The 20,970-nt window shown below is 38.3% G+C and overlaps 1 protein-coding gene across 1 annotated transcript in view; it reads right to left on the bottom strand.

Moving 5' to 3' along the window:
* LOC139937040 (MYCBP-associated protein-like) overlaps window positions 1-20,970 on the bottom strand; it is a 123,431-nt gene that overhangs the window by 95,457 nt on the left and 7,004 nt on the right. The window contains exons 2-4 of the mRNA XM_071932002.1: window positions 11,774-11,937; window positions 10,167-10,338; window positions 2,339-2,445 (exon numbers count right to left, since the gene is read on the bottom strand). Coding sequence (XP_071788103.1) covers window positions 2,339-2,445; window positions 10,167-10,338; window positions 11,774-11,937 — 443 coding nt within the window. The remainder of the gene's footprint in view (window positions 1-2,338; window positions 2,446-10,166; window positions 10,339-11,773; window positions 11,938-20,970) is intronic.

The raw sequence follows: 20,970 nt of genomic DNA, 5'->3' as shown, positions 1-20,970 counted from the left end.
ACAATTTGAAACTTAAGGAAAGTGTTCTTACATGTAAGGAATGCTCTTCCAACATCTATCATAGTAATCTATCCACACTGCCAAATATGATTTTACCTTACACTATTTGCTCCCAAAATTTGTTGACTTGTCACTTTTTGTGCATTCTTAATCTAGTGATTAAGAATCCGGGTGGTGTATACAAAATTTTTCCCGGCAAAGGTATTATCTTTTTAAGAAAACTGACAGAGAATCTAACGTTTAGAGATGTCAAAATAAAATGGTCAAGTGCCCTCTCTCGCAAATGCTAGTGCCGCCAACCTTGTGTTCATAGTTAGTGAGCTCTTGTCCCCATACAAATTGTCACTACAGTACGTTCTAAGGAAAGTATTGTGGTGCAATTTTGGTATAAATCTATTAGAAAGAGTAAAATGGCGGTGGAGCAGCAGACGAAAATTGAAGCAGACGATCAAGAAAAATTTGAATTTAAGTTTTTTTCATAGAGTAAGTTGAATGTGTATCACTATCACATTTAGCTCTTGTGGTGGTGTAACATTAGTAATTCTTCAAAAACATGTCTTTTGTGTGAAAATCATGTTGAAAGAATAGTCGGGGAGCTTGACCAAAAATTAAGTCCCGTAGAAAATAAATGATTAGAACATGCCACCTAGCTAGATACCTAAATAAGACTCGCAGGAACAAGAAAAACCATGTTGGCAACCTGTCAGATGTGGCAGAGGGCTTAAATGGACGCCATTTAAGTTATATTTTTCTTTAACTTTGGCTGTGAATGTGGTCAAATCATGATTTTTGTGGATAAAATTACATTAGCCATTAAACTAAAGCAATAAAGGGTACAACTACAGTGTTTCAGATGGTGGCTATCTTGAAATTCAAAATGGCCGCCTTTTTATTCATATTTTTCTTTAAATTTGGTAATGATTGTAAAATCCTGTTTTTGGTGACTAAAGTAACATTTGCAATGACTATAAGGCTCTACAAGATAGCATTAATATAAGTAATATTTATATGCATTTAAGACCAAATTAAACAATCATCTGGTAAAGGCGGCAATTTTAAATTTCAAAATTGCCATCAAATACATTTTTGCCCGTATCATCGTCTATGAGTCTCCAGAAACATGGTGTTGGTTTCTATACAAATGTTTGCAGGTTCAATGAACCCAATAAGAACAATTGGATCATTTGGTTTAAGGAGCCATCTTGAATTTCAAAATGGCCTCCAATTACATGTGCTTGTTTGACATATATTTTGGTATGCGGAGACTCATACATGCAGGCAAGTTTTACGGGTCAGCAAATCCAATAAAAACATATCCATCCCAGCTAACTCTGACAAACTGGCCCAGATCTTGTCCAGAAAAGGCAAGTTGATGATTTCTTGGCCTGACCCTGACCGCACTGGCTCAGTTGCTATCAGATCTGGGCCATGTTTGACCAGACTAGCTCAGATCAAGATCAAAATGCCAAAGAATGGCAGATCGTTGCATGGTACTGCAAGACCAGGTAACCCTAATGGTAGGTCTGTGTCAGCTGCTTTATTTCACAAAAATGACGGATTTGTGAAGAATATATGACGACCAAAACCCACCACAGAAAAATGTATGCCACCATAGAATGTGAATCTGTAGAAATTAGTGGCTTATTGCAGGTAAGATTTGTGTTATGAAGCTTTGAAAATTTTCCGCCCCAGAAACGGGCATTAATAGATAGGACTCTGTATCTCTGCAGAGAAAGAGTCCTTTATACCATCAACCGCTCCCCATTATTCGTTACCAAGTAAGGTTTTATGCTAATAATTATTTTGAGTAATTACCAATAGTGTCCACTGCCTTTAAGGATGCTTGTTTGTTTGTTTGTTTGTTTGTTTGTTTGAACTTTGTTTGGTTGTTTGTTTATTGGGGTGTTTGTTTGTTTGTTTATTGAGTTTACAGTTGGACTTGGTTTTATAGTAATGTTTGCTAGTATAAACATTTTATTTTCTGAGATTTATATTTATTTTTGGTTTTCGTAACAAAAACGTTTGTCTTATGCTTTTAAATTTTTAATGTTCCTATTGTATACATTTTTTGCTTTACTTATAATTTTTTATTGTAAATCTGCGACAAGTGAATAAACCAGTAATACTATAACATACCTGGCGAAAAGAGGACTTAAAAAAAGAATCAGGGCGCTTTAAGAAAACAAAGTCATCCTAAATTTAAATTGTGTTACCAAAAACAGTCAACAATGTATGTGAACTCTCCAATTATAAAAAACCAACTGTGCCACAATCACGTCTATCCTGTCTATGTGGCTTTACACTATGTTTACAGTAAAAAAATACATGTAAAGCTTACCTCACAATTGTCATGTTTTCTGGCTTCAAACTTGAAGTCCTCCACAGTTCCCAAAATACTATGTGGAATAATGTTACCACTAGCATCAATGCTAGGTTGAGCACAAACTAAAAAACAAACAAATCATAAAACTCTTTTATGTACATTACATGCAGCACATTACCAACTTGATGCTCCCTGCCAAACATAGCACTCTCAAAGAATTTTATTTGCAAGTTTAAGTGGGCAGGCCGAACACAAAAATGCAAACATGCTGCAATTGTAATCATTGTTAAAAAGTGTATTCCTTGTCTGAAAAAAATTCTCTTGTTTCAATCCAGCTAAATGCTTGTACCATTTAACAGTTCTTAATTTGTTTAACATTAAATGTTGTTAGTTTGTCTTCTATTTTTTTCTTACGTTCAGTGCTTCTTGTGATTGACGCGAAGACAAGAAGTAAAGACTACAAGCCTGTAAATTGAAAAAAATGACTGTGTCATTTCACAAGATCATGCCTTACAGTGGTGATCTCGAGGCAGTACCCCAAAAACATTCGAGCGAGACGAGCGAGGTAGAGTTTTATCGAGTTTTAACGAGGGCAAATTTTACCCCTCGAAAAGTCAAATCCCTCGCACGCAAACGCACGCAAGCCACACGATCCACATAGCTGTAGAAACTACTGGGAAGCGAGGGGTTTCGAGGGGTCTTCGAGGATCACTGACCCGTGAAGACAAACGTTGATTGCTGATTGAAAAATAACACCCAATTGAAGACGGTGCCATACAGGGGGGCTACACAGAAAGGGTTTTGAAATGTGTAACACATCTTTGTTACAAAAACGAATGTATTACATTTCCATATTGACAGAACAGGTTTATTTCCCGTCCTAGGTTTATTTCCCGTCCCAGGTTTATTCCCGTCCTGGGTTTATTTTCCGTCCCGGGTTTATTCCCGTCCCAGGTTTATTCCCTTCCTAGGTTTATTTCCCTTCCTTTTTTTTTATCCCTTAGCATTTCCCCGTACCAAGTTTATTTCCCCGACCCAGTTTATTTCCACTTCGGTTTTTTTCTCGGTCCCGTAATAATTATTTCGCCGTCCTGGTTTGTTTTCCCTTTTTTTTCTGTCCCTTAATAATTCCATGTCCCGGGTTTATTTCCCGTCTCGGGTTTATTCCCGTCCGAGGTTTATTTCCCGTCCTAGGTTTATTTCCCGTCCTAGGTTTATTTCCCGTCCGAGGTTTATTTCCCGTCTCGGGTTTATTCCCGTCCGAGGTTTATATCCCGTCCTAGGTTTATTTCCCGTCCTAGGTTTATTTCCCGTCCTAGGTTTATTTTCCGTCCTAGGTTTATTTCCTGTCCTAGGTTTATTTCCCGTCCTAGGTTTATTTCCCGTCCTAGGTTTATTTCCCGTCCTAGGTTTATTTCCCGTCCTAGGTTTATTTCCCGTCCGAGGTTTATTTCCCGTCTCGGGTTTATTCCCGTCCGAGGTTTATTTCCCGTCCGAGGTTTATTTCCCGTCCTAGGTTTATTTCCCGTCCTAGGTTTATTTTCCGTCCTAGGTTTATTTCCGTCCCAGGTTTATTTCTGTCCAAGGTTTATTCCCGTCCTTTAATAGGTTTATTTCCCGTCCTATGTTTATTTCCCTCCTAGGTTTATTTCCCCGTCCCAGCTTTATTTCCCCTTCCTCCCCGGTTTATTTCCCCTTCCCGTTTTTTTCTCGGTCCCGTAATAATTATTTCGCTGTCCTGGGTTGTTTCACTTTTTCTGTCCCTTAATATCCCTGTCCCAGGTTTTCCCAGTCTCAAGTTTATTCCCGTCCTAGGTTTATTATTCCTCCATGGTTTAATTATTTCCCCATCCCAGGTTTATTTCCGTCCCAGGTTTATTCCCCGTCCTAGGTTTATTTCCGCTTCCTTTTTTTCTCCCTAAACATTTCCCCGTCCCAGGTTTATTTCCACTTCCAGTTTTTTTTCTCGGTCCCGTAATAATTATTTCGCCGTCCTGGGTTGTTTCCCCCGTTTTCTTTGTCCCTTAATATTCCCCCGTCCCAGGTATATTTCCCCGTCTCCAAGTTTATTCCCGTCCTAGGTTTATTTCACAGTACCAGGTTCATTTCCCCGTCCCAGGTTTATTCCCCGTCCTATGGTTTATTTCCCCTTCCTGTTTTTTTTTTCTCCCCTAGTATTGCACCATCCCAACCAGCAGAGTCTCAGCAATAAGTGTGGTCAAAAAATGTGGGCAGGCGGCGTACAAAGCAAAAAATGTCGAAGTGTTGTTATACTTTGTATCCAGTTACAACAAATGTAACATGTTGTATAAGAACCCCAGTATAATTGCAGCACATCTAAGGGGATTTTGGGTTTTTTTTTCCTTTGATGTCACTCAGGAGTTGTTGCATGGGGCATTTTGATGTATTTTGGGTGGATAAATAGATTGAAACAACCCAGGATGGGAAAACAAAAAACTGGGAAGGGGAAATAACCCTTGGGGTGGGGAGGCATGGGGGTATTAATCGACTGAGAAAAACATGGGAAGAACAAATAAAACATGGGACGGGGAAATGAACATGGACGAGGAAATATTAAAGGACAGGGAAAATATTAATCGACTGAGCGTAAATGGGAAGAAAAAATACACATGGGAGGGGAAAGGAGCTCTTTTTTATTTACAAAATTGTCCGTATATTCTGTATTTTAATAATGTCGGCATTATATTTAACAAGTTGACCTCCCCTCTGTTTTATTTTTTCCCGTTGTGTGATGTATTCTGTATTTTAATATTAAAATGCCAGCCGGCATTCGAGTTTTGGGGAACATTTTTTAACTGTATATTTTGCCGTCATGGGATAAATACAAAAAAAACCTGTCCGTTTATTCGGATTCCGTCTTTTAATAATGTCGGCATTCGAGTATTGGGATCATTTTTTTAACATTGGGGAAGTTGAACTCCCCTCTTTCGTAATATTGTTGCCGTTGTGGGATAAATGCAGTTCAAAACTTTTGTTTTGTTCAAAAAAAATCCGTATTTCGTCTTATAAGAATGCCGGCATTTGAGTATTGGGGAACATTTGTTTTTACAAGTTAAAAATGTCCGACCTTCCCTATGTTGTATTTTTGCCGTTTAGGGATAAATGCAGTTAACAATTGAAGAAGTTTCCACGATCGGGATTTTTTTTATTATTTGATCATCAGAACTGCGTTGTTGTTAGTACTTTATTTGGTATTTGAAAGCAGAGAGGCATTACCAGAACGCTGGCAACCAGTACCTGGAAGTGTCTTATATAAAACCTTTCTGCTTGTGTCCTCTTTTACAATGTCAGACCCAGCAAGGAGCATCGCAGACAATGCACACATGAGGAGATGTTTAGTGAGGTGTTGGTCCGCCATTGTTTGGCAATGTTGAAAACGTAGAGATCAGGCTTGTTTGGATGAGTCAGCTAATTATAACAAACCACAACAGAGGTGCGAATGCAGCTTTTGTGAAGACGGTTTTGCTGTTGGGGTTTAAAGTGAGCCAATAGTGGAAGAAACTAGCACCAACGCACCAACTAACTCAAACTCCTTTACGTTTGCAAGTGCTTTCAAAACAGCGAAGTTTTGATACCTTATGTACAAAATAAAAAGCAATGCTCAGAGGCTATAGGACCATCCTAACTTCATATTTGAAAAGTTGAATATTTGAAATCTGTTTTTACTAATCGATTATTTATACATAAAACAGCCACGACCAATCCAGGATCCTGTAGTCGATTTTAGTATGCTCCCATCATCAGGGCCCTTGCTGGTTTTCAGTTCATGGTTCTTGGAAATATGTTCGAAAACGTAAAAATACCACACAAGCTTTTAAGACCAGTTGTTGTTGGGTAAACTACAGCTGGTTTGGGCCAATTTGATTGAGAGTTAGATTGACTGTAAGCAGAATTTTTAACAGATTACGGAATACGGAATTTTTTGTAATAAAAAAGTGTTTAACTGCATTTATCCTACAACGGAAATATATATAACAGAGGGGAGGTCGGACATTCTAACGTGTTCATTTTTAAAAGACAGAATACGGACATTGTATGCTCCATGGTTGTATTTAATAGAAAAGTTTGTAACTGCAATATCCCACAACGGCAAAAATATAACAAAAGGATCGAATGCCGGCTAATATTAAAATACCGATATTCTTAATAATATGTGTCCAACAACGGCAAAAATATACCAGAGGGGAGGTCAGACATTCTGAACTTATATTTAAAAAAAAGTTCTTTTTCGAATTCGCTTCCTTCTTATATTATTAGTCTGATATACAGTGAATCCAAATTATTAAGGATATACCCCTGTAATATTTATTTTATTCAAAATGCTCCTTTCAAAATGTTTACCACATCGTGATGTTTACCGGTCGTCACCATGGCGCTGATTTTGCTCTTTAAAAAATATGGACTGTGATGGGACATGATAACAGCCGGACCTCCAACCCATTTAAATAATTGCCACAGATTTAAAAAAAAAACGTGATGCTCCCAAAGCCAGCCACTCCAGGCATCAAAATTCCCTTAGATGTGCCGCACTTGTAGCTACAATCGCAAAAGATACAAAATTGTTATACTATGTTTTAACTTGATACAAAGTATAACACTACTTCCACATTTTTGCTTTGTACGCCGCCACTGCTCCCCGTATTGATGGAGATTCCTTATCATCAGCCTTTTTATTATGTGCTGGCTGAGCGGACGTTCTGAGTTCCCAGTCAGGCAACTACGCTGAATCCGAGGTCAGATTTTACGCATGAACGCTCCTCGCAAGGCAAAGATTGAGTGGAATCTATGGGACAAAATGATAGCCCTCGAATCTCCCTCGAACTCCCCCATTCCTCGCTCGCACTCGCTCGCTCCACGCACGCAAAACTCGAGTGTGGTAAACGAGTTGCTTCGAGTGATTTGCGAGTACTCGTTCCTCGTATGGGTACTTCCTCGAAATCATCACTGTATGTACTGTATGATCGCAATGTGGTCAGCGTTTCGCGGTACCTTTGAGTGATTTTTTTTTTTTTAGAACAGTAGAAATGTTAACGCAATGGTTTCGGACATACTGGTATTGATCTTTATCTCAGTCTTTCCGGTCTTGGTCTTGGCCTCGACAAGACCAGCTAGAGACCAATTGGAAAATACACTTTGGTTAGAAGCAAAATGTCTTGTACCTTGGAAATAAATTTGCCTGACGAAATCCCATTTCATTCATAAAAAAACTTTCCATCAGGAATTTAATACTGCTGGTGTTGATCTCGTAGTTTCTGACTTGTCTGCCAATTGGCAATCATACTGTTGGCAGGTCAAGCTAATGATTTGCCAAAAACTTTTATTTTGTGTGTGTGACCTCACATGACCTCTTCTTCCGGTCTTAACCTGAAGTGCCTTGTAATTCAAAATTGCCAACAGCTATGAACTCGCTTTTAATGTTATTAGTGTCTGGCATGGGTGGGCAGTTAAAAAAAAAAAAATGACGTCACACTACACAAGAGCGCCTTCTAGCGGCAGGCTTTTTGAAGATGTGTATGGTGAAGTTTTTTGTAATCACTTCAAAGTGTACACACACGTTTATTGTCAGACAAGTATCATTATGTTTCAAGTTTAAGATCAATGACGTCACCGGGGGTCACGTGACGTGGCATTAAAGGTGTACTTTTTGAAGTCGTATAACTCTCGAAGTAAGATGCAATCATCGTCAGATATTGACAAGTTCTTGTAAATTGTGAAATGATGTCATTATGACGTCATCACATGATTTTTTTTATGATTTCTTTTCATTTTTGCACATGTAAGTCATAAATTGCTTACTGAAAATCTATATAACTGCTTTGAATAAAAAATAACTTCAAACTCATTTGAGAAAATTGAAAATGTTTTTAAGGAAACAGCTATGAGATGCATTTGTCTAGTTTATTTTGTTTTTTTATTTGTTTGTTTATAATTACTATCTAAGCTGTTTCCTAGCGCAGTGCAGCGAAACAGCTTAAATAGTTTTTTTTTTATATTATTGTTTTAATGTCTGCCAGTCGACCGGAAGACATTTAGGGCCTTTTGAATAGTCCTTAAAGGCAGTGGACACTATTGGCAATTTCTCAAATTAATTACCATCATAAAACCTTTCTTGATTACATGTAATGGGGAGAGGTTGATAGTATTAAACATTGTGAGAAACAGCTCCCTCTGAAGTGAGGTAGTTTTCGAGAAAGAAGTAATTTTCCACGAGTTTGATTTCGAGACCTCAAGTTTAGAATTTGAGGTCTCAAAATCAAGCATCAGAAAGCACACAACTTCGTGTGACAAGGGTGTTTTTTCTTTCATTATTATCTCGCAACTTCGACAACCGATTGAGCTCAAATTTTCACAGGTTTGTTATTTTATGCATATGTTGAGGTATCTGTGAAGACTTATCTTTGACAATTACCAATAGTGTCCACTGTCTTTAATGAGCAATTGCAATGAAAAGTATTGTGCAATAATGATCCTAAAACAGGGATGTAATAATGAAAGCATCACATGTCACGCGACGTCAACTTAAAGGTTTCTATTTAAGATGTAATTTGAAAATCTATATCAAATCAGCCACAAGAGACCAGAGCTTTCTGTTTGCGCGATTGGGTAGGGATAAAAAATTATATTAGGTCTTCATTTTGTTTTGTGTGCGTGACCTCACATGACCTCTACTTCCTTCTAATTCAAAAGTTTCAAAAGTTTCAAAAGTTTTGAAGTTGCTTTCAACGATGTTAGTGTCTGGCAAGGGTGGGCAGTTCAAAATAAATATTGAAGACGTCATGCCGTGGTCAAGTGGTTAGACCCCAGCTAACCGCTGATTTCACAAAGACTACAATAAATATTGTCATCTAGTTACTGGACTTTTTGAAAATGCGTGTGATTAAGTTTTTTCTTATCACTTCAAAATGTACACACACGTTTACTGTCAGACAGGTATCATATGTGTGAAGTTTTAGGTCAATGACGTCATCATGGAGTCACGTGACATGGCATTAAAGGTACACTTTTTGAAGTTATATATTTCCCGAAGTAATGATGCGATTATGTTGAAACTTAGTAGGTTGTTAGATATTCGCATGTTCTTGTAAATGTTGGAATGACGTCAAGATGACTTCATCCTTCAAGTATTTATGGTTTTTTTCATTCTTGCACCTATAAAGGCAGTGGACACTGTTGGTATTACTCAAATAAATACTTGCATAAAACATTACTTGGTAACGAGTAATGGGGAGAGGTTGATAGTATGAAACATTGTGAGAAACGGCTCCCTCTGAAGTGACATTTTTTTTGAGAAAGAAGTAAATTTTCCATGAATTTGATTTCAAGACCTCAAAATTAGATTTTGAAGTCTTGAAGCACACAACTTCGTGTGGCAAGGGTGTTTTTTTTCATCATTATCTCGCAGCTTCGACGACCAATTGAGCTCAAATTTTCACAGGTTTGTTATTTTATGTGGTTTGTTGAGATACAACAAGTGAGAAGACTGGTCTTTGACAATTACCAAAAGTGTCCAGTGTCTTTAAGTTATAAATTGCTAAATGAACTTGGTATAATCTTAATTCCTCTTTTTAAATAGGCTGAACAGGTCATAACTGCTTTGAATAAAAAAAGAATTTCGAATTCAGTTGAGTAACTTGATTTTAGAAAATGTTATTAACGGAACAGCTATGCATTTGTGCACAAATGCAATCATGTCAAGTTTATCTATTTTATTTTATTATTCATTACTTTCTTGACTTGTATTTGTATATTGCTTTTTATTTTTCATATACTTATTTTGGGGGATCCATAGACCTTTCCTCTTCGTACAAGATGAAATAAATACCTTCAAAATCCTGTCCCTTTAGACAGGCATCTGGTGGAGCTGGCTTTGCAATCAACATTTGCTTCAATGTAGGCGTCACTAGTTGGGCCTGTGGCTTAAGTTTCCTTACAGTTACTTTGCTGGAGACAGCCTGATTGGCCCTACAGGCTGAAGGTGGTTTCGGAGCTCGTATCTGTGTTCAAATTAACCATAAAAGTCAAACGAAATTTGTTAATGTAGTTGATTGAGCAGCTTTTTTTTCCGTTAACACTCATGCAAAGACAATTGGGAGAGTAACAACCCATTCATATTTTAATTAGACAATTTAAGACAATACAAGATTTTCTGTAGTACAACAAAGTAAATTTATCTCATAATAGGAAGAGAGAAATTGTCAAAAGTTAGTCACACATAGTGTCCAGAACAGCTGGCTCGCCTGGCTTAGGAGGGGTAAGTTAATAATGATTGTTGATATTTACAACATTAAGCTACATTACATGTATATCAATTTTACTCAATTAAAACTCAACATTTTTGTGACATCGATATCCCTGATCTCATCATATCAAAACATCAGTAATTTTGGTGTTCCAAAATTATATTGAAAACACTGAAAGTGGCAGATTGTCCATAAAATCTCAAGGTTTTAAGTATTAGAAAAGCTGCCTATTAAGTTAAACATATATTGGCGACCAACTGCACTTGTGAAGTTGTTCTTTGTGCTTTACTAGCAGCGACCACTATACTTCAAAACTGCTTATTTACAAGTAAACATAGTTTTTAAGACCAAGAAATACATGTAGTTTATCATTTTGACCTGTACAAAATATTAATAAATACTCGATTTTGTTAACATTGTCAGCAAGTTTCAGTGCCTAATATGTAATGGTTTCGTAATTAGTCACAAAGTGACCTATCTGTTTAGGAATTAATTACTAATTAATATAATTAATATGTATGAAAACACATTGATAGTTCTGCATGAATAAAGTATTCAGCTTTGTTTTTGTCATAAAAGAAAACAATAAAATTCATCCACGGAAACCATATTCAAACTCTCTGTACTGTATCAGAGCTAGAAACGAGAATGGGGAATAGTTTTTCATTTTCAACTTCCAGTTGGGACAGGAGGGTGAGGTCAATATTAGGCTATGTCCGTGCACTCTTTGTTAAGTTTTTAAAGGCCTTGCTTGCAACTAACTGATTGTGATAATAAATTTTCGGACACCTGTAAAAAAGTATAAAAACAATAGGCTCTCGGGATAAAACAAACCTAAATACTGTACAAAAAACAAGAAAGTTTGGGTATAACTAAGCTTGGGCGAAATTGCTTTTATTGTCCCACAATGTATCGTCAAATAAATATCACGATATTCGTTTATATTGCAACTTATATATAAAGTATAAAATTCTGACATCTTTGTTGTTGCAAGACGTCTCAATTAGGGAAGACATTGTGATACTTCATCAAAACCACGATTTGCCGATAATTTGATTAACAAAATATTGAGATATCGCCCAAGCTTAGGAATACCACCCCCCCCCCCCCAAAAAAAAAGAGACAAGTGGAATGTTCCCTGGTGGTGCCCGAACACCTAACAAAATTTAAAAACTTAAACACTACAGACCTTGGCAAGCTCATTATGATCAATTGCTAGTGCCCTGATGTCTTCACCATCTAGCACCTGTTTGCTGGCTGCCACTGTCTCCTCTTCAGTTTGTGACTGTGACTGATTTGGGCTGACAGGTTTCTCAGGAGTACCATCTCGCTTTCTTCCAGCTTTTAGTTTGTCTGTAAATACAGCATTTACATTTTAAGCAAATTATCTTAGAAGATGTGTATAGGCCTACTTGTGGAATGTTACAAATGTATCTAAGGATGCACCGCTTGATTGAACATTTCCATAAAAGGCTGTCTTATTCTTCATATGAAGGTCCAATTAATTTGTCGCTCGTCCATACCACGAACTGACCTATCTCATTCACAGTTTTAAAAAACGTGTTCGGAAAAAACACGATTGAACTTGCCATAGTGGACACTATTGGTAATTGTCAAAGACCAGTCTCCTCACTTGCTGTATCTCAAGATATATATGCATAAAATAACAAACCTGTGAAAATTTGAGCTTGATTGGTCGTGGGAGTTGCGAGATAACTAAGAAAGAAAAAAACACCATTGTCACACGAAGTTGTGTGCTTTCAGATGCTTGATTTCGAGACCTCACATTCTAAACTTGAGGTCTCAAAATCAAATTCATGGAAAATTACTTCTTTCTCGAAAACTACTACACTTCAGAGGGAGCCGTTTCTCACAATGTTTTAGACTTTCAATCTCTCCCCATTACTCGTTACCAAGTAAGGTTTTATGCTAATAATTATTTTGAGTAATTACCAATATTGCCACTGCCTTTAATTCATACAGAACTATCAATGTGTTTTCTTCACTGCACATACAATAACCATTGGTAAAGTGGCGTATCTAGAAAGGTCACGTGAAATGACAAAATGACAAGTCTAGTGATGCGTTGTACTTACTAATTAGTGTAATTACCAAACTATTACATATTCGGGTCTAAAACTTATTGATAATGTTGACATTAATGTTGACATTATACATGTAGATGATGATCCAGGAAGTGTTAAAAGTCCATTCAGAAATAATACCACAGGTCGGCATGGAAATGTTTTTAAGAATACTGACATTACGGTGGTTCTCTAGCATTTGGCCAGCAGACCACAGTTAAAGGAACACGTTGCCTTGGATCGGTCGAGTTGGTCTTTGAAAAGCGTTTGTAACCGTTTTTTATAAAATGCATATGGGTAGAAAGATGTTGTAAAAGTAGAATACAATGATCCACACAAACATGCCTCGAAATTGCGTGGTTTTCCTTTTACCTTGTCGACTAACACGTCGGCCATTTATGGGGGTCAAAATTTTGACTCCCATAAATGGCCGACCATGTTAGTTCGCACAGTAGAAGGAAAACCACGCAATTTCGAGGCAAACTTGTGTGGATCATTGTATTCTACTTTTAAAACATCTTTCCAACCATATGCATTTTATAAAAAACGGTTACAAACGCTTTTGTTTTGACCAACTCGTCCGATCCAAGGCAACGTGTTCCTTTAAAGGCAGGGTCATAGATTTGTAAATTGTAATAATGCTGATTTATTGGCCAAGTCATCAAGAAAAATCAAAATAAGAAAACAGCGAAAAAACGTTGTGAAGGTTTCAAATCTATTCACGTTTGGCGAGGTGACAGCGGGTACCGATTGCATCTGCATGTGGTCACAACATTTGCAAACTGACACCAAACTCCATGCATGAATCATTTCTGATATTTAAATCTTTTTGTAATTTCTACTCAACGAGGGTATTGACCCAATTAACCTGACGCCATCATCAGAATAATCTTGGATGCGCCATTTAGGTGGTCATTGTCAACGTGTGTTATTCAGAGAAGTGCGCATTTCAGACGACTCAGCCATTACACGTAAACCTATTGACCACCAACATGGTGAGCGTGGCATCAGTCGCTGCATGTAATGCGTGTGCAAGGGGTCAATATCAGACAAATAGTTTCACAGGATGCTTCCTTCTGATCTGCATGCTCATGGACGGAGGGTTATGATTATTGAAAACATTTGTAAAGCTTTAATTCACAATAAATTAACAGCAGAGAGATGACTGATTGATTTAAAGCCAGGGGACACTAGCTGATGGTAATTGTCAAAGACCATGCTTCTCACTTGCTGTATCTCAACATATGCATAAAATAACAAACCTTTGAAAATTTGAGCTTGATTGGTCGTCGGAGTTGCGAGATAACTATGAAAGAACAAAACACCCTTGTCACACGAAGTTGTGTGCTTTCAGATGCTTGATTTCGGGACCTCAAATTCTAAACCTGAGGTCTCGAAATCAAATTTGTGAAAAATTACTTCCTTCTCGAAAACTACTCCACTTCAGAGGGAGCCGTTTCTCACAATGTTTTATACTACCAACCTCTGCCTGGGACTGGGTGTGTTACTAATTGTTTCAACATTTGGAATGTGTAAAAAAGTAGGGTTTTTGTTACCAACAAATTCTTCAAATCAATATACTGCTGCAGAGCTGCAGGCAATGGACACCCGACATTTGCATGACAATGTCTGGCTGTTGAATCTGGACTTGCCTAAAGGTATGCGAAGTCGTAAACGAGGCAAAGCTGGTGGAGTAAAGAAACTTTTACGTAAACGGAGGTTCAGACCATATTTATCATCAGTTATAATGGTCAATGTACAATCATTGAGAAATAAAGGTGATGAACTTCAAGCAAATACCCGGTATCTACATGATTACAGAAACATTTCCCTGATGTCATTCACTAAAACATGGCTGAAGGATATTGACCGTGATGAGCATGTGGCAATAGATGGGTTTAAATTGCTACGAGGGGATAGAAACTTAAATGACACGGACAAAGCTTGTGGTGGTGGAGTTTGTCTATACGAGAAATGGTGTCATCCAAACGATGCAGTGATCAAATGCCATGCATGTTCTCCAAACTTGGAAATGTTGACGGTCAGTTTACGCCCATACTATCTACCCTGGGAATTTTCTCATGTTGTGTGTTCAACGATATATATACATTCCTAACCAGTCAGTTGCCAAGCAGGGAACTGATGATTGTGTTCCGCTATTCATGATACTGAACGAGCTAACCCAGATGCCATGGTTATCATTAATGGAGATTTTAATCATGCCTCTTTAAAGAAAAGAGTGTCCAATACCACCAATATGTCGACTGCCCTACACGTGGTACAGCAACCCTGGACTTATTTTACTCCAATGTCAAAGGAGCATTGTACTGCCTCTCCTCTCCCTCAGCTGGGCCAAGCAGACCACAATTTAGGGTCTTTGTTACCAAAGTATCAACCATTGGTGCAATGTCAGAAACCAAAGATCGTGTCGGTTCAACAATGGAACACAGATTCCTTGAGAGAATTACAAGCATCGTTGGAGTGCGTCGACTGGAATGTATTTATTGAAACTAACCCTGATTTAAATGATCTTGTAGACGCAGTTAGCAGCTACATGCACATTAAAGGAACTACATGTTGCCTTGGATCGGACTAGTTGGTCTATAAAAAGCGTTTGAAACCATTTGTTATGAAATGCAATGGTTAGAAAGATGTTTTAAAAGTAGAATATAATGATCCACTAAAGTATCACTCAAAATTGCACGGTTTTCCTTTTATGTCGCGAACTAACTTGGTCTGCCATTTATGGGAGTCAACAATTTGACTCTCATAAATGGACGACCGTGTTAGTCTACGCGGTAAAAAGAAAACCACGCAATTTCGAGGCATATTTGTGTAGATCATTGTATTCTACTTTTACAACATCTTTCTACCCATATGCATTTTATAACAAACGGTTACAGAACGCTTTTCAAAGACCAACTCGACCAATCTAAGGCAACGTGTTCCTTTAACTTTTGTTCAACAAATGCAATTTCCACGAAGGAGGTCAAAATCTACCCCAATAACGAACCCTGGGTGACAAAGGAAGTTAAAGATGTGATTAACAGGAAGAAGCAGATCTACGGACAAGGTGACAAGATGCAACTTAAGAGAATTCAAAAGGAACTGAAGCGTGTCATCAAAGCAGAGAAAGTTAAATACAAGAACAAGATTGAAAAGACTCTAGCTGACTCAGAACAATACGAAAAAGGTTTGGGAGGGAATGAGACTCATGAGTGGCTATTCAAATAAATCGGAAAAAGTAGCCAATTACCAGACACATCAGTTGAGTATGCTAATAAGTTGAATGAGTTTTATAACCGTTTTGATAAATATGACTTTCATAATGAAGTTGATAACCTTCACGATGTACTTCAACAAGATTTAGATCCCTATGAGCTAAGTGTTTTTGAACAAGAAGTTTGCCGTCAGTTTAAAAAACTGAATACATGTACATCTAAGGCAGCCGGACCGGATGGAATTTCCGCAAAGGTTTTACAATCATGTTCGGGTCAGCTTTCTATAATTTTTACCTTTATTTTTAACTTGTCTTTTAGTACCCAATCTATTCCACAACTTTGGAAATGCTCTTGTATCATTCCTATCCCTAAGCATTCTAGTGTTACATGCATCTCCGGCCAGTGGCCTTTACAGCCATACCAAAGAAAGTGTGTGAAAGATTGTTTGAGAATGTTTTGTTAGGTGTTTGGGCCAACAGCCCGGAACACCTCTTATTAGGTGTTCGGGCCAACAGCCCGGAACACCTCTTATTTTTGTTCGTTTTTTTTATATTTTTTTTTATTGATACTTCTTCTTCTTCTTCTTCTGTACGTCCCTTGTCCCCTAACAGAAACATCTTTCCAAAGATCGTATGAATTTGAAACTTCACACATAGTTAGATAATCATTAGGACAAGAAACCGTTGAAGTTACATCATGATGACGCCAGCCGTTCTTGAGTTATGAAAATTCAAAGTTTATTATTTCAAAAATTCATAACTCTTGATCTACATGATGGATTCTTACAATCAATACATCATCGGAAAGGTCATTAAAAACTCTGTAACGCCTCACAGACATGACCCCATTTTGACCTTGTCTTCGGGTTCAAAATTGAGGTTGAAATTATCCACCATTGGTCATGCGTAAAGATTTTACACGTACAACACGTGTTCGAGTCACGCTTCAGTGCTCATCCATAGAGCGAAATGCTTCGTGTATAATAGTCTTCGTTCAAGGCGTTTCAACATACAGTTCTATTACGATTACTTAGTCTGTTCCAACAGTCGTCAATATTTCATAAGTTCATATTTCCTCAGCCACAGAAGCTATTTTGACAATCTATACATCACATTGAAGGGCTTTACGTACTTTACAAAAACGGATATGTTGGTGACCTTCTCGTGACCTTTTGACCTGTCTAAACCGGCAGTACCTGTAATATACTTTGAAAAGGCGTCATGTAATGGCTTTTGGGTTGATACATACACCTTTTGATACTTTACCATTACAGAATACAACTCTGGCAAAGGTCTGGTTTAAAAAAATAATACCGATTATGTCAACAATTGTAAGAGCGCCCTCTAGCGGCAGATTAAAAACATCTCAACATATACTTCTACTATGTCTGTGGTAGAGTTTTTGATAATTGTTTCAAATTGGTATGATACATAATCTCCCTCACAATAGCAACTTATATGTGGAGTCTTAGCTTGATGACGCCATCATTGCTTTAAAGGTGCACTTTTCAAAGCTGTGTGTATGCCAAACCAAAAGTTTGACTGAGGTGAAACTTGTTGTATTGTTAGTCAAGGACATTAACTTCTTGAACTCGAAAAGACGTCATGATGACGCCATCGTGTTGTTTCGACATTTTTTGTTTTTTACAAATCTTGAGACGAAGCAAGTTGCAATATTTGTTTTTTTACATCCGAGGCTTTTTACTCCCGGAAACCGAACACCTTGAGTTTGTTCACAAACTCTCAATCTCTAGTTTTTGTTCATTTTTTTAGGTGTTCGGGCCAACAGCCTGAAACACCTCTTATTTTTGTTGTTTTTTTGTCTTTCTTCATACTTCTTAGGTGTTCGGAGCAGAGCATAGCTCCGGACACCTTTTGTTATTGTTCGGTTTTTTTTTTTTTTACTTCTTCAGTTTCTCTCCGTCCCTTGTCCTCTAACAAAAGCACTCTTCCCAAACTCGTATGAACTTGAAACTTCACACATAGTTAGATATTCATTAGGAGAGGAAACCGTTTGTGATACGTCATTGTGACGTCATCAGGTGTTGAATTACAAGGGTTTTATGTTTAAAAAGTGACCATTTGCTAATCGCTGTAAGTCTTTGAATTGTAAAGCTTTTATATTCATAATCGGGCATCTGATAGATCAAGACTGGGACTACATTTGAAAAGTTAACGTCAAAATCGTATGACCCTCCTTCTGTTCGTACCAAAAGGTCAAAGTTTGCAAATTTTTTGTATATTTTTCTTTAAAAATACATCTCCGTCCCTTGTCCTCTAACAAAAGCACACTTTTAAATTTTTAACTTTACACATAGTTAGATATTTATTAGGAGAAGAAACCGTTAGAGTTACGTCACGATGACGTCATCAATTCTTGAGTTATGAATTTTCAAAGTTTATTATTTCAAAAAATCATAACTTTTGATCTACATGATGGGTTGTTACAATCGACACATCATCGGAAAGTTCGTTAAAAACTCCGTAAATGCCTCGCAGACATGACCCCATTTTGATCTCGTCTTCTGGTTCAAAATCGAGTTTGAAAATTCATAAATTCATGTATAAAGAACTACGAAATTTCCCCATTGGTTGTGCGTAACACTTGTGGCGTACACGTGTAGTGTATTAGGCATATTTGGTGGCATGCTGCCAAGTTTATTGTACTCTGTGCCATAGCGTGATACGCATAGAGCTATATAGCTCTATTTATGCAGAACGCTGTGAAAACAATTTCCTCTCAATCTTCGGCGTCAAATTGTTCAAATGTTACCCTTCCGATGGCTTAGTGGTCAATGTGGAATTGAAGACGAAGTTTCGCTGAGATGGCCAACTACTTCAGTGATTCATGGGACTTTTAATTATGTGAGAAAACAGTACAAAATGACGAACATTTAGAGCGGCAGCCCAGAGCACTTTGGTTAAAGGAACGAGGTACCAATATTTGAGTACAGGAACATTTAGTGGATAACCTGACAGTCGGATATGGATGTCTGCCGGGGACCCCCCGCTGTGTGTAGCACGTGGACCCCCAACAAAGAGGCAAAATAATGGGCTGGATCAAACATTCTAGGTACCACATGAAATCAAGTGGAAATGGCCATCACCATGATACTAAGTAAAAAATTTCAACCGCCAGACAAATTGTCTGCTGTATTAGGCCTGCCAGACACCCCCTCCCCCAAATGTTTAGTGTACAAACCTATGGGTTGAAATTAACCAGTAGTCAAATTACCTCAGATAATACATGAAACTTTGTTAAACTGTTCCACTATGGCTAAAATGAACACAAAACAAAAATTAAATTCCTACTCTATATCGTTTCCGAGATACGGCCTCTTCAAAAATGCTAAAATCTCCCCCTTTTGGCGCTCCGCCCCCGAACGACCGCGCGTCGTGGTGGTATTTTTTATCAAACGTTAAGAGCCCGTAATTTAATAACCACACCAGCTGTGTGGCTGAAAATTGTATGCTATTTAAGTTGTGGCCATTGATTTATAATTTGGCTGCACTGGGCCTGACAAACACCCCCACCCCCGGGGTAAAACCTCGGAGGAACAACCTAAAACCAAGTTGAAATTACCAATAGTCCTAATGCACAATTCTTAACAGAAGACAATATCAGCCGCCAGACAAGGTTTTGCTGCATTGGGCGCGGCCGGACAGACACATATACCCTCCCCGGGTTAAACATCAAAGGAACCACCTGAAATTAAGCTGAAATGACAAATAACAACATTCTTAATACAAGTATCAACTGCCAGACGAAAGTTTTGCTGCATTGGGCCCGGCGGACACCTCCCCTTCCCCGGGTTAAACATCAAAAGGAACCACCTGAAATTAAGTTGAAATGACCAATAACAATATCCTTAATACAAGTATCAACTGTCAGACAACAGTTTTGCTGCATTGGGCCCGGCAGACACCTCCCCTCCCCCGGGTTAAACATCAAAAGAGCCACCTGCATTTAAGTTGAAATGACCAATAACAATATTCTTAATACAAGTATCAACTGCCAGACAACAGTTTTGCTGCATTGGGCCCGGCAGACATACCCCCCCCCCCCCCCCGGGTTAAACATCAAAGGAACCACCTGAATTTAAGTTGAAATGACCAATAACAATATTCTTAATACAGTATCAACTGCCAGACAACAGTTTTGCTGCATTGGGCCCGGCAGACACCTCCCCTCCCCCGGGTTTTACGCATCAGAGGAACCACCTGAAACCAAGTTGAAATGACCAATAACAATATTCTTAATACCAGTATCAATCACCAGACGAAAGTTTTGCTGCATTTGGGCCCGGCAGACACCTTCCCTCCCCGGGTTAACATCAGGGAAACCACTTGAAACCAAAGTTGAAATGACCAATTTACACTAAACACGCCAGACAAACAATTGGTGCGTTGGGCACGCCAGACACCCCCACCCCCTTGGTTTAAGAATATTGTTATTGGTAATTTCAACTTGGTTTTAGGTCGTTCCTTCAAAGTTTAACCCCGGGGTTGGGGAGGTGTCTGTCGGGCCCAATGAAGAAACATATGTCTGGCGGTTGATACTTCCCTTTGTATTAAGAATATTGTTATTGGTCATTTCAACTTGGTTTCAGGGAGTTCCTCTGATGTTCAACCCAGGGGTAGGGGAGATGTCTACCAAGCCCAATGCAGCAAAACTTTCGTCTGGCAGTTGATACTTGTATTTAGAATAATTTTGGTCACATTTCCACTTGGTTTCAGGTGGTTCCTCTGATGTTTAACCCGGGGGAAGGGAGGTGTCTGCCGGGCCCAATGCAGCAAAACTTTCGTCTGGTAATTGATACTGGACGTCAAAGAATAGTGTTATTGGTCATTTCTTGGTTTCAGGTGGTTCCTTTGATGTTTAACCCGGGGAAGGGAGGTGTCTGCCGCGCAAAACATTTATCCGGCGCCTGATATTGTCTTGTGTTAAGAATAGTGCATTAGACCTATAGGTAATTTAAACTTGGTTTTAGGTCGTTCCTCCAATGTTTAACCCCGGGGTGGGGGTGTCTGGTAGGCCCAATGCAGCCAGATTATGGATCAAGGGCAACAACTTAAACAGTA

Source organism: Asterias amurensis, chromosome 5 (genome assembly GCF_032118995.1).
Source record: "Asterias amurensis chromosome 5, ASM3211899v1".
In the NCBI taxonomy this organism is placed as follows: domain Eukaryota; kingdom Metazoa; phylum Echinodermata; class Asteroidea; order Forcipulatida; family Asteriidae; genus Asterias; species Asterias amurensis.
This window is presented reverse-complemented; position numbering and strand designations above follow the sequence as displayed.